The sequence below is a fragment of the Bidens hawaiensis genome, unplaced genomic scaffold (assembly GCF_021521415.1).
Source record: "Bidens hawaiensis isolate Kalapana, Puna unplaced genomic scaffold, B.hawaiensis_p1.1 tig00001412_1, whole genome shotgun sequence".
NCBI lineage: Eukaryota > Viridiplantae > Streptophyta > Magnoliopsida > Asterales > Asteraceae > Bidens > Bidens hawaiensis.
Window position 1 is genome coordinate 3,710,739 of NW_027491079.1, and position 12,318 is coordinate 3,723,056.

The 12,318-nt window shown below is 33.8% G+C and overlaps 2 protein-coding genes across 2 annotated transcripts; one reads left to right on the forward strand and one right to left on the reverse strand.

Annotated features, from left to right (window-relative positions):
* Positions 1-314: 314 nt before the first annotated feature.
* On the forward strand, positions 315-2,996 carry LOC143574650 (uncharacterized). Its single transcript, XM_077059225.1, has 6 exons — positions 315-535; positions 2,123-2,214; positions 2,282-2,360; positions 2,450-2,544; positions 2,640-2,735; positions 2,812-2,996. The coding sequence occupies exons 1-6, from the start codon at positions 364-366 to the stop codon at positions 2,899-2,901; spliced, it is 624 nt and encodes a 207-aa protein (XP_076915340.1). The 5' UTR covers positions 315-363; the 3' UTR covers positions 2,902-2,996.
* A 516-nt stretch (positions 2,997-3,512) lies between these two features.
* Positions 3,513-6,680, reverse strand: LOC143574659 (ras-related protein RABC2a-like). The gene is made up of 6 exons (XM_077059235.1): positions 6,531-6,680; positions 4,983-5,051; positions 4,300-4,365; positions 4,031-4,152; positions 3,815-3,943; positions 3,513-3,676 (listed from the first exon to the last, which is right to left on the reverse strand). Exons 1-6 carry the CDS (start codon positions 6,658-6,660, stop codon positions 3,563-3,565), a joined length of 630 nt encoding a protein of 209 aa, XP_076915350.1. The 5' UTR covers positions 6,661-6,680; the 3' UTR covers positions 3,513-3,562.
* Between the last annotated feature and the right edge of the window lie 5,638 nt (positions 6,681-12,318).

Sequence of the window (12,318 nt, forward strand, 5' to 3'; positions counted from 1 at the left end):
TTAAAGTTACGTTAGGCTCACATAAAGTTGGGCTAACATGTTAAGTTTTGTTCCAAATATATTCATGTTGTGAGAGAGTTGAACCATGGTTTATTTGTATTGTTAAAAAGTTAAAACAATAAAGATTTACGGTGAGTGCCCTATCAAATTGATTGAGTCATGGTGTCAAATCTACCGGTATGTTTGAATGCCTAATTTTGATTTTCGATTTAATTTTGTCCCAAAACCGCACCCCACGCAACCCTAAAAAAATAAACATATTCCTTTTAACCCTTACATAAACTCCCATTCCATTGTTTATAATAATAATAATAACCCCAGTTATTCATTTTCCGGCGTTAATTAACAATAGTAATACATCCAATGGCGGTTCCCGGTAGGCACAACATCGACGGTGACGACGATGAAGACGGAATCCTTTTCGTTGAACAAGGCGCCTTGCCAGACTCCGATTTCGAAGACACGCCTCTTCACCTCCGTGACCTAGCCGCCGCCGCCGCCCACGGCAACGTTGATGCACTCCGTCAAGCCCTAGGTTTATTATTCTTTTTTCTTTTTATACGTTCAATTTACCTGCCGATTATTAATCGAATTGTTTGTATAGATTGTTATTGTTAGATTATTTATCCTACGGTTTTAAAAATGAAATTAGGTTATCGGGGAACTTGAATAGGCGTATAGTTTTAATTCACACGTTCTCAGATTGTTGCTTCTAATTAACTAGCCGAGCCTGGGCTCCACTAGGCTCGTTTTGACTTACAAGAGCTCGAGTTCTTTATCTAAAGCTTGAGTTATTTTTTCAGCTCGAGCTCATTCATTATTTATTAACTAACTTATATACATTTATAATATTTTTATACGTTCTGAGAAAGGTCTTAAGCGAGCCTAAGCTAGGCTCGAGCTCGTGTGCAGTATCTTAAACGAGCTAAGCCTGAGTTCGGCTGTGCAGTGTGTAACTAATACATTAGAAGTTCGGCTCGTGATTTCATTTTTTCTAGCTCGAGCTTGGCTTGGGCTTGTTTATTATTTAGTAATTGACTTATATACATTTTAACTATTTTATATATTTTGAGAATAAAAATAATATTAGTTAACTAATTTTAAAAATGAAATTAGGATATCAGAAAACTCGAATCTGCTTACAATTTCGTTACAAACATTAGTAATTAAGGAGATGAGCTTGACTATTTGACTTACAAGAGTTTGAGCTCAGCTCTTTAGTCATTTTTCCAAGGTCGAGCTTGACTCAGGGTTGGCTTTTTTATTATTTTTTAATTAACTTATATACAGATTAGCTATATTTATATATTTTGAGAAAAATCTTAAACGAGTCTGGTTTCGGCTGTGCAGTGTGAAACTAATACATTAGAAGTCCGAAAGAGTTAAAACATAAAAATTTACACAAGGCTTGACGAACCTAAATTTTTGAGAAAATCTAACGATCTTCCCAGACAAGGCTCGAGCTCGGGCTCGATATCAAAAAAGCTTTACTTGTGGCTCAGGCTCAATAAGGCTCGGTTCTTTTTAATAATTGATTGTTATGTATAGATCATTATTGTTCGATTAGTTATCTTAGGGTTTGGGAACTCAAAGTTCAAAACTAAAATTAGGATTTTGGAAAACTTGAATTGGTGTACAGATCCGACTATGATTGAGCTCGTCTAGTTGTGACTTACAAGAGTCTTTCTGCTCGACTTGTGAGTCATTTTTCAGGCTCAGGCTCGGCTCGCTTATTATTTATTAATTAACTTATATGCGTGCTAACTATTTTTATATATTTTGAGAACACTCTTAAACGAGCCTCAACTCGGCTCGAGCTCGTGTGTACAGTACCTTAAAGGCTTAAATGAGGAGCTAATGCTAGGCCTGAACTCGCTGTGCAGCGTGAAAATAATATATAGAAGTCCAAAAGACTGAAAGAGTTAAAACTTGAAAATATGCAAGGCTCGAGCTCACGCTTGATATCTAAACGAGCTTTATCCGTAACACGTTTGTTTATACAATTTGTTGCAAGGTGCTGTCGGTTGATGAATAGTTGCAATCCTTAGTTTTCTATTTGGGCAAATAAAGATCTTTTGTGGCTTTTATAATGATTTTTTTCTCATTGATTCAACCAAAATAGATCATTTGGAAGGCAGCATTGATGAACCAGTTGAAGATGGAGATTCTGCACTTCATCTCACCTGTCTCTATGGCCATCTGTCTTGCGTTCAGGTATGTTTAGGTGAAAATATATAATCCGACTGTTTAACCAACTACAAACATGATTGTTTTCATTTAGTTATTGCTGGAAAGAGGTGCTTCGGTGGAGGTTAAGGATGAAGATGGTGGTATTCCTCTGCATGATGCGTGTGCTGGAGGTTTGCTAATAGTCATAGACACTTGCTATTTATTTTATAAAACATTATTAGATTATTGGTTTATAATTTTTGTTTGCTTGCAACTTTAGGATTTATGGAAATTGTTCAACTATTGATTGGTAAAGCCGATTCTCCTGAATGCGTGAAAAGAATGCTTGAATCAGTTGATGTAGAAGGCGACACCGTAAGTTACTTTTCATTTGTAGCTAACTATATTACATTCGTAATTGGCTATCTTATAAACCTTGATTATATATAATTAATTTGATTTTGGGACAGCCTCTTCATCATGCTGCTAGAGGGGAACACAAGGAAATTGTTCAACTTTTACTTTCACTCGGGGCATCAACTAGTAAAACAAATGTGTATGGAAAGGTTGGTGTTTGATTGGTTTGAGGTTCATGTTTATGTTTGATTTATGGTCGTGTGGCTGACGTGTATCACTTGGCAGACACCCGGAGAGCTAGCTGAACCCAATACAGAAGCATGGGTGATCTTGGAGGCTGCAGCTAGACAGAGTGCAGCGGTGGCTCAGGTTTAATATTAATATCTTAAAGTTTTGTTTTTGTTTGTTGAGACTTGAGATATCTTATCTTCATGATAAAAGGATTGTATGATTCAATATTATTTTTGGTAGTTTATGACATGGTACCGGTATCGCATTGTCACCATAGTGTGCCTTTTAGTACTATAAAATGGAGACCATCGGGTATTTGATAAGTGGACCATAACAGGTCGACTCACCAATACACTTACGATCTGTTAGTACAACCTTTCAACTTGCCTCATGTTTACAACTTGATTATAACCACTCTTAACATGTTTGAGTAGTTTAGATAATTGGGTTAGAATGGTGTTCGGGTTCAATGATTCTACCCGTTAAACCTAACATGATTTACACACCTAAGAATCACTTGTTATTACTAGACAAATTCACAACACATCACCAATGTGAATGGCAAGTTATTTACATACCATAACTACATAACATCACAAAACATTGTTACTTTCCGGGCCAACTCGACAACACCATGATCACAACTTTACATGAGGAATCGGTTTTTTTTAAGCTTTTTTTGGAGCGTAGAGATGCCTCAATAACAAACCTAATTACATGTATTTTTTGGAATTATTAAGAAGCTCACAAGACCGGGTTAGATGGATGGAACCGTGGAACCATAAGACTTATTTGGGGGCGTATTTTATGAGCAACAACAACCATTAGGCGTTCTAGCCTGGTGCTCTGGTTTCTGCTTCATTATGCTTCTCTTCACCACTGTAGACCCTTCTTCTAGAAGACTCGGGACTTCCATTATCTGCAATATTATCATGTGTCAAGAGTCAGGACCTTGTCAATGTAGACAGCTCACTTTAGTACACAGGTTTGAGTTGGGGTTGATACCGTGAAAGTTTTGGCTATAAAAGAATCTAATTTTTAAATAATAAAACGTTACCTTTACTGCTAGCTCTTCAAAACATTGATGTACATTTTCTTGAGTTCTAGCACTGCATTCAAGAAACAAACAGCCAAGTTCTTTTGCAAGAGCAACGCCTTCTTCCTTGCTTACAAACCTTTCCGAGTCCTGAACAGAATATCTTAGAAATAAAGCCACAAAAAAATAGACACAAATAGAAGCATATTAAATATTGAAATGGAATGTGGGCATTACTTTGTCAACTTTGTTTCCAACAAGCATCTTCACACAGTCTTGATTAGTGGAGTAAAGGTCCACTTCTTTGGCCCATATTTCAGACAAGTTTGTGAATGTTTCTCTCCTTGTAACATCATACACTGTAACACATAATGTGTTCAATATATCACTAGATGTTAGCTGTGGTGCAAGAGTTAATACTAAGGGTGTGCATTTATAATACTAGTGCACAGAATTATGTGTATGTATTTTTCACAGTTTTGGATATAAATAAAGTGATTGTGTACCAAGAATAATCCCTTGGGCGCCTCTGTAGTAAGAGCTTGTCAATGTCCTGAATCTCTCCTGTCCAGCTGCAACAAATATCAGATTACAGATCAGGAACTATCGATGGTAACTTGATATAACCGCATGCACAGTTGCAACATTGATCAAATCAACCTTTTAGAGTTATTGTTGGAAAAAATTTAGTAAAAAATATATCTATGGTTAGTTAATCAGAGGAAAAATATATGTATGGCCAGTTAATTGTGTTCCCGTGTCCAAATGAGAGCTAAGATAAATGATATGATATTTGAAATGGGAATTGAAAGGAGAATATGAAATGGCTTGATTGGCTTGAAAAAATTGAGCCTGTGAGTAGGCGTGACGTGAGGAACAGAATTTGGCCTCGTGCGAGCTTATCAAACACAAACGGCTGGGCTTTGATCTAATTAATCTGTACAACCAAAGTTGTTTAACTATATTTTCAAAATTTTTAAATACAAATTAAGACATTTAAGTGCAGTTGTCAGGCAATTTGGTCATCTCTAGCAATGTCAAACCCTGTACTTAGTCAATCCTGATTCTTTTATTTTTATGTTGCTACTTCTTTCGATTTGATTACTGTTTATTTAATTGTGTTTACTTTTCTTTGAACTGTATTTTATTAATTATAAACATTATTAAAATACAATGCATAGTTGCATACCTGTGTCCCATATTGTAAATTTTAATCTTTTCCCGCCAACTGTAAACTGCTTGATTTTGAAGTCAACACCTGCTCAACAAATAAAGAGTAGAAGCTAAAGCTGTTAACAAGATACATAATCTGATAATCAGTTATTGCTTTTCCAGCAAAATGAGAAGATTTGCAACTTATATAAACATATAGCAATGAACCATTAGGGCAATAATACAACTTAATTTTTGCTTGAAATGGTCATAACAACACAGAAATAGCTCATCATAAGTTCCAGAAACTTGCTTAGACACTCAATAATACTGAAGCAGTGAGCTAGAAAGATGAACATAAGCATAACATGTCATTAAATCGTTAAAATCAACCGAACCAATCTTGTCAGTTTGAAACTTGGAGCCGGCCGTTTCAACACTTATTATTTATATTTTTGTTTGTTTTAGGAAAATGAAGTTATGCATATATACTATTCAATATTCATGGACCACCACTCTGTTAAAAAAGAATAATACAAAATTATGCTTTCGCAAAAAATAGTTCAAAACCACCGAGACCGAATTGTCAAAACCATCAAACCACCAAAACAGGCCAGTCCTGCCGACCCAACCAACCCAACTGGTTTAGTTTGTCTTTTCCTGAAACCATAGCTAGCAGTTCGGCCCATACTTTTTTTTGGGTCAAAACTGGTCAAACCACACCGTGAACATATCTATAGTCAGATACACACACTTAAAACAACAAATACAATTTTCAGCAGAGAATGCAGGGGGGAAAAGCTTTACTCTTCACTCGCCACTACTCCATCGATCCACATTGTAAACAACAAATACAAATGCAGGGGGGGAAAGCTTAATCCTTTTGGAAATATAATTAGAGTTAATTAATATCATATATTTCTACAAATTTACAACAAAATCCACACCTACTTGCTAAGAAAATTGCACAGAAAAACTGATTATCTTTGGAAAATCTAAGAGTCGTGTAATAGCACTTTCAGATCAAAACTATTTGTGGTTCCCAAATGTTTTGACCGGATAAAACTCAGATTAATTTGATCAAAAAGCGAGTATGGATTCGAGAGAGTTTTGTGAACCAGAAAGTTTCATCCTATTATCAAGCGATGGTTATTAGGGTTATGGTCGATGATAACCGTTTCGCAGTTATCATGTTTTGAATTTCAAATAATATAAAACACACTCCTATTTTGACACTAAAATTACTTATGGAATTTAATAACATTAAACTTGTAATACATTTCCTATAATGTAACATATTTCAAAATAAAAAAAATTACAAGCTGACTTGGCAGCTCGACCCCATCCAGGAATTGAGCCCCTTGGACACTGCCACCACGGGCGTTGCCCCCTTGGAATCCCCAAGACTATTAAATCATAATAAGATCAAATAAGTGTGCACCGGATTAACTTGATCAACAAGTTAATCCAATTACACTGAAATAGCTTCACTTGATTAAATACTAAAAGCTTAGCATATTATTTCAATTAAAAAACACACATCCAAACCACATGAATTGATTTACTAAAAAGTGAGTAAAATTACCAATAGTGGGAGGTAGATCATCAACGGTGTTGGAAATGAAACTGACGAGCAGACTACTCTTGCCGACGCCTGAATCTCCGATCAATAAGATCTTGAACGACAGATCGTACTGACCGGAACTTGAACTCATACTGTGTCTGTGTGTTCAGATCAAATGAAATGAATATATCTGCAGAAACAGTTGTTTGGTTAATGGTTATGCAGAAGAGATGAGTGGTTACTTTCTGGAGTGAGATGCGAATCCGGTCATCAATGAATGGCACGTTTCAGTTTGTAATCACTCACTGACACAACGTTTATTATTATTATTTATATATTTTTTTAATGGAGACTTTTTTGTGTACAAGAAACCAGAAAAACGATCCGAAACTTAGAAAATCGAATAGAAACAAAGTGAAGGTTTGGTTTTATGTTTTGTAAAAACTAAAAACCAAACCGAACTGAATTTCTAGATTTCTGTTTTTTTGTTTTTTATTTTAAGTAATTTATAGGAGTCAAATAAATATGTAGTTCAAATACCTTTGGCTAAATATATAATAATCTATTAATTGATAATTAACAAAATTATTTATACCTAAATCTATTATTTTCGGCTAACTTTCTTTTCGGCTTAAAATTTTCAAATTCAAATGGCAAAAACCAAAAAAACCGAAACCCAAATGATAACCCAAAAAACAGAAATCAAACGGTTTCGAAAATCCAAAAACCGAAATTTTGGTTGTCGGTTTGGTTTTAGCCCCAAACCGCACCGAACCGCACCACACACACCCCCCTACAAACTCCTCAAAGTAGAGAGCTCTGTTGCCCCACTCTGGCTGGTTTATGTTGTCTTAACCAGACCAACGTTGACTTCAAAATTTGGCTTGGGCGTTCCCCCGGTAAATCATATCGTCGACTGCCAGATGAAAGTCGTTGTGCCACCACAAGAGCAGAACTCTTTGGCGTAACACATGATGGGATAAAAACCACGATAGGTTTGCGATTTGAACTGACAACATTTCACAAGATAAAAGTAACACAAGTTGAGATCGAACTTAGGTCTACACTGAAGAACTCAAACCTTCTGCCACCAGGCCATAATCGGAGGATTTATTATTTGCTAATTGCTCATTCCGCTTATTATTTTTTATTGAATTTAACTTTTCAAAAGTTTTTTTATATAACATAATAATATGTTTCTAGAGTTTAATTTAAGATATCTTATGTTTAATATTATACAAGTAGGCCACCAAATTATGTCGAAGAAAAGAAAATAATCGTTATATCGTTTGAATTAGTTTTAGTATAAAAAGTTCTTAGATATTATAATAGTTTGTTTTTATTATGGGTAATATTACCAAAAAAGAAATCAACATATTTTTCTTAATTTTTACAAAAAGATCTCTTGACCCAATTTTCATGGATTAAAGTCGTTAGTACATATAAAGAAATCAATCCAGTTTGGTTAGGTAGCCGTGTACTACACGGGTTGAACAATTAAAAAGATATAATAACAAAATATGTAAAAAAAATTCATATAATAAATACCATGTTACATGTAATAATAAAAAATAAAGTTGCAAGAATGTACCCTTAAATTATTGTAATTCTCTTTTACTTTTAGCTACATCATATCTAGTAGCATCTGAATTTTAAAAAAATGTCTTGAAATTTCTTGCAATCAAACTACCCAATTTAAACTGAAAATGATAACCTTTAAAAGCCTGTAACCAAACAAACCCAATTAAACTTAACATCACAAACAAATTAATGAAGAATTCATTTTAAGTAATGAAACTAACCACCATAAAATAAAATTTAGAGAGAAGAAAAGAAATGCAGTTGCATCTCCTTCATCAATCATGTAGCTTGCTCTAGTTAGCTCTTCAACCAATTTTTTTACAAACATTATACAGAACAAAAAAGTCAACTAAACCTCTAAATACGTCATCCAATTTATTTTGCAAAAAGGTTACAATTAACGATTTTCTGTACAAATTTCTAGAAAACATCACATTCCCGTTTCTTGGTATATCCTTTTTCATTATTTAGTACATAACCAAAAGACATCCGTTTGTAAAACCAATTGGGCTGACACGATTTTACCCGTAGCAACCTGTTTGGCACCTCAATTCAAATTTTTTTGAGAGAAGAGTTTACTTGTACATTGAAAACAAATCAACTAAACTTTATAACAATCATCTTCAATCTTCGCCCATTTCAATCTGAGCCTCTAGCTTGTTATAAAATAAAATTCTGCAAAAAACTTTGCATTGACACAAACATTAAAACACTAAAAGAAAAAAGGCTAAACATAAAATTGTATAAAGCAGTTAAAAATAGCTACATAAAACTTGTGCATATAAGCTCATAAATTGGAGCATATAAGTTGCATAAAAGCTATCATAAAAACTGCATAATCTATCATCATAACCACAGTTAAAATACATAAAATTGAAGTAGATGAATTTTAATTTTGCTATAGTTAATACAACTTGCTAATAAAGTATCTCCCCGAAAATACCGATACTAAAAATGGATATCGATACCGGTACCGAAAATGCTGGGTACGATACCGATTTGGTACTGCACATTGGTAAAATATCGGTACTATTCCGATCCTGATACCTCAAAAAGTTAGTGACGAATTGGAATTGAAAGTATCCGGTTTGGTATCGGTGCCTGGTAGCATTTGCTCATCCCAACATTTTTGCCTTAATTAAAACACATTAAACATAATAATTCGTCACCTGTTCTTATTACCTATTCCTTTAAAATAAAAAAAAAAAAAGAACCTTAGTACACAGGGGAAAAATAGGACCAAGATGACAAAAAGTAACATATATGAGATCACACAATCTTCAAATTAGTAGAACCGACCTCATAGTAAATCAAATATTCTATATACACTAACAAATAACAAAATTTGAGACTCACTATGATTCCTCTCTTAAATTTGAAGAACACTGTACAAAAGCATGTAATTGTAAAACCTCTCTAAAGTTGAATGCATACTCCCCATGTGTGTCACTATCAAATAAAGAAGATGCTTGTGATCTCCCAAATCATGCTCAATATCATTAGACTTGAATAAACAAATTAATACAATTAGTAAAAAAAAAGTTAATGTGAAAGATAATTACCGTATTCATTTCAATTCAACGTTGATTCAACCATCTTAAAGTCTCCAATAGCGATGCAAGCGGTGTAACTCAAGGCTATAACATCCAAAGCAGTAGCTTATTGTATGCTTTTATCTGCGGTATTCATTTGTTCTTTCACATGTTAATAATTTGCTTCAAGTATGGTTTAAAAATTGTTTTAATACAGTCTCAGGGTTACTTGTGACATTTACTCCGGTATGATAATGTAAACCGGTGGCTTTTTACATGCGGCTGTGAAAGCAAAGCAACTTATACTTGAAGCATAACTTGGATCATTTTCATTAACGCGCAAACTGGAACCACACAATGGCCAAACATAACTGTTCAGATAAACTCCACACAATGGTTTTCACTTTTCACTACCACCTTCTTTTTAAAGTTTACCTATGCTATTAACAGACACATAAAAATAACGGTTAGTAGGGTAATTATATGTATGAATCAATTGAAATGATATCCATTGAAGATAATAAAAGGCACAAATTCACAATCTGAACTTTGAAGGCAAGATTCATTCTCGAAATAAACGATTATTATAAATACAAAATATTATATAGTCAATGCATTAATCAAGAATCATTTCCATGGATACAAAACAATCATTTCCATGGGAAAATTCACGATTGTAGACAGAGAAGAGAGAAATCGAGAACCTTACCAGTATTAGCCCCAAATTGGAGCAACTGTTAATGGTTGATTAGGGTTTGTGCACTACAGCTGTGAATGTATTGACGGTACTAAATCAGTACCGAACCGGTACCGGTACCGGTTCGGTGCCTGTACCAATCGATACCATATCTATTTTTGCTCATCCCTACAAGTGACTATGATATATGGACCAATGTTTGGTCATCAAGTAAATACATGTGCACAAGCTAGAGGTAGTAGAGAGTATGATGCTTATGTGGATATGTGAACACACAAAGTTGGATAATATAACAAATAAGGTTTTTAGAGAAATATTAGGATGGCTAGTATATAATAGAAAATAGGGAGGGGAGATTGCGATGGAACTCTCATTTGGTGGCGCTTCTTAAGAGTCGTTGAAACTCTCATTGTAAAGGACAAGAGGCAAACCCAAACTGGTTATGATGAGCAGATTAAGAAGGATTTTTACACTTGCACTTATCGGAAGACATGGTCGAGGATAAAACTTTGTGGAGACATAGGATTAAGGCTAAGGATTTTTAGGGCCATACAATTTTGCGTTAGCGTTGTCTTAGGGTGTGGTGGCCTTAACATGTCACATTCTTGTCCTCGTCTCGCTATGAACTTTTTTATGTTACCCCAATATTTTCTTACCATTTTTCTGATATTAGTAGCTTACTAATGCAATATATTTAGTTTCTTTTGTTATATTTCTATGGTTCTGACATACTTTGTAGGCCTTGGAATGATTTTGAAGTCGGGGGGCTCACTGAAAACAATCTCTCTAACATCTACATGTATGGTTTGCCCAAATCTCATCATGCCCAAACCTTACCAACAATTTTGTTATGTATAAGATTTTACTAGATATGGTTATTTTTTTAAGGATTTTACTAGGCACGGTCAATAACTTTTCAAAGTGGTTCAATCATAGTATTTGTTTTATATGACTAGTTAAAGAGGTTCGAGCTGTCGGGCCACCCCATAAATCAAATACTCTTATACATGTAATAAAAAAATGCCTTTATTATCAGCATAAAGATAAAGGCAACATATAAAAATATAAGGAATATCTAATAGAATAGTAATCAAGTTGTAAAAGTGTTTCAATTAGGTTACTCATGCAATTTTTCCTTAACTCGAGTCACTAAATCTTCAAATCGAGTCTCATCTATTTTTTGTGCATCAAGAAAGAAATGGAGGATAAGATGTGGGGGTCAGAATTTGCAATATATGTAGTTAAATTTAAAAAAAAAATAAAAAAACGTTAATTATATTAAAATTTAAAAAATAAAAAATAAAGTTCACGTCGCCACTCAACGTCAACATAAAAAAAAGATTTCCTATGTAAAGCAAAAAAGAAAAAAGACTAAAAAACATGTTAAACTTTTAATTTAATAAAATATAAAAGTTAATATTTTTAAAGCTGAATGACTTAATTGGAACGCTTTTAAAACTTACTATTATTATATGAAATTGCACAAAAATAACATAGTTTCAAAGTTCTTTTAAAGAGCAATACTTTTTTACACATGATTATAACTTTTATCTTATGTGGTCTTAACCTTACATCCTAGTGATAGTAACGTTACATTCTTAAATAAATAATAAAATAAAAATATCGTTCCATCTGCTTAAATACATTCTCATGTAGAATTTTTTCTTTTTGTTTTTGTTGATAAATATGTTAAAATGTTTAAAAAGATGAGAAATATGAAGTGACCAGGGCCGGCCCTAAGGGGGGTTGGGTGGCCGACGGCCACAGGCCCGACACCTTGCTAGGCCCGATTTTTATTAAAAAAAAATATATGTGTATTTTTATTAAAACAATATTTATATTTAGTGTTTAAACTTAATTAAATAATCACTAGCTTGATCTAGTGACAAAGGGTATTACTCTCAACCAAAAGATTATGGGTTTTAGTCTCATGTGGGATATGTTTAATCCTACTTTTATACAAAAGTTTTTACACAACCTAAATTATAATCAAGTAAAC

What these genes read in the sequence shown, in the direction of transcription:
- LOC143574650 (XM_077059225.1), top strand. Translation starts at nt 364, where the DNA reads ATGGCGGTTCCCGGTAGGCACAACATCGACGGTGACGACGATGAAGAC. An exon ending in GCATGATGCGTGTGCTGGAG is followed by an intron (nt 2,361 to 2,449) that starts GTTTGCTAATAG and finishes TTGCAACTTTAG; the next exon opens with GATTTATGGAAATTGTTCAA. An exon ending in AAACAAATGTGTATGGAAAG is followed by an intron (nt 2,736 to 2,811) that starts GTTGGTGTTTGA and finishes ATCACTTGGCAG; the next exon opens with ACACCCGGAGAGCTAGCTGA.
- LOC143574659 (XM_077059235.1), bottom strand. Translation starts at nt 6,660, where the DNA reads ATGAGTTCAAGTTCCGGTCAGTACGATCTGTCGTTCAAGATCTTATTG. An exon ending in TGATCTACCTCCCACTATTG is followed by an intron (nt 5,052 to 6,530) that starts GTAATTTTACTC and finishes TTTGTTGAGCAG; the next exon opens with GTGTTGACTTCAAAATCAAG. An exon ending in TTGGAAACAAAGTTGACAAA is followed by an intron (nt 3,944 to 4,030) that starts GTAATGCCCACA and finishes TATTCTGTTCAG; the next exon opens with GACTCGGAAAGGTTTGTAAG.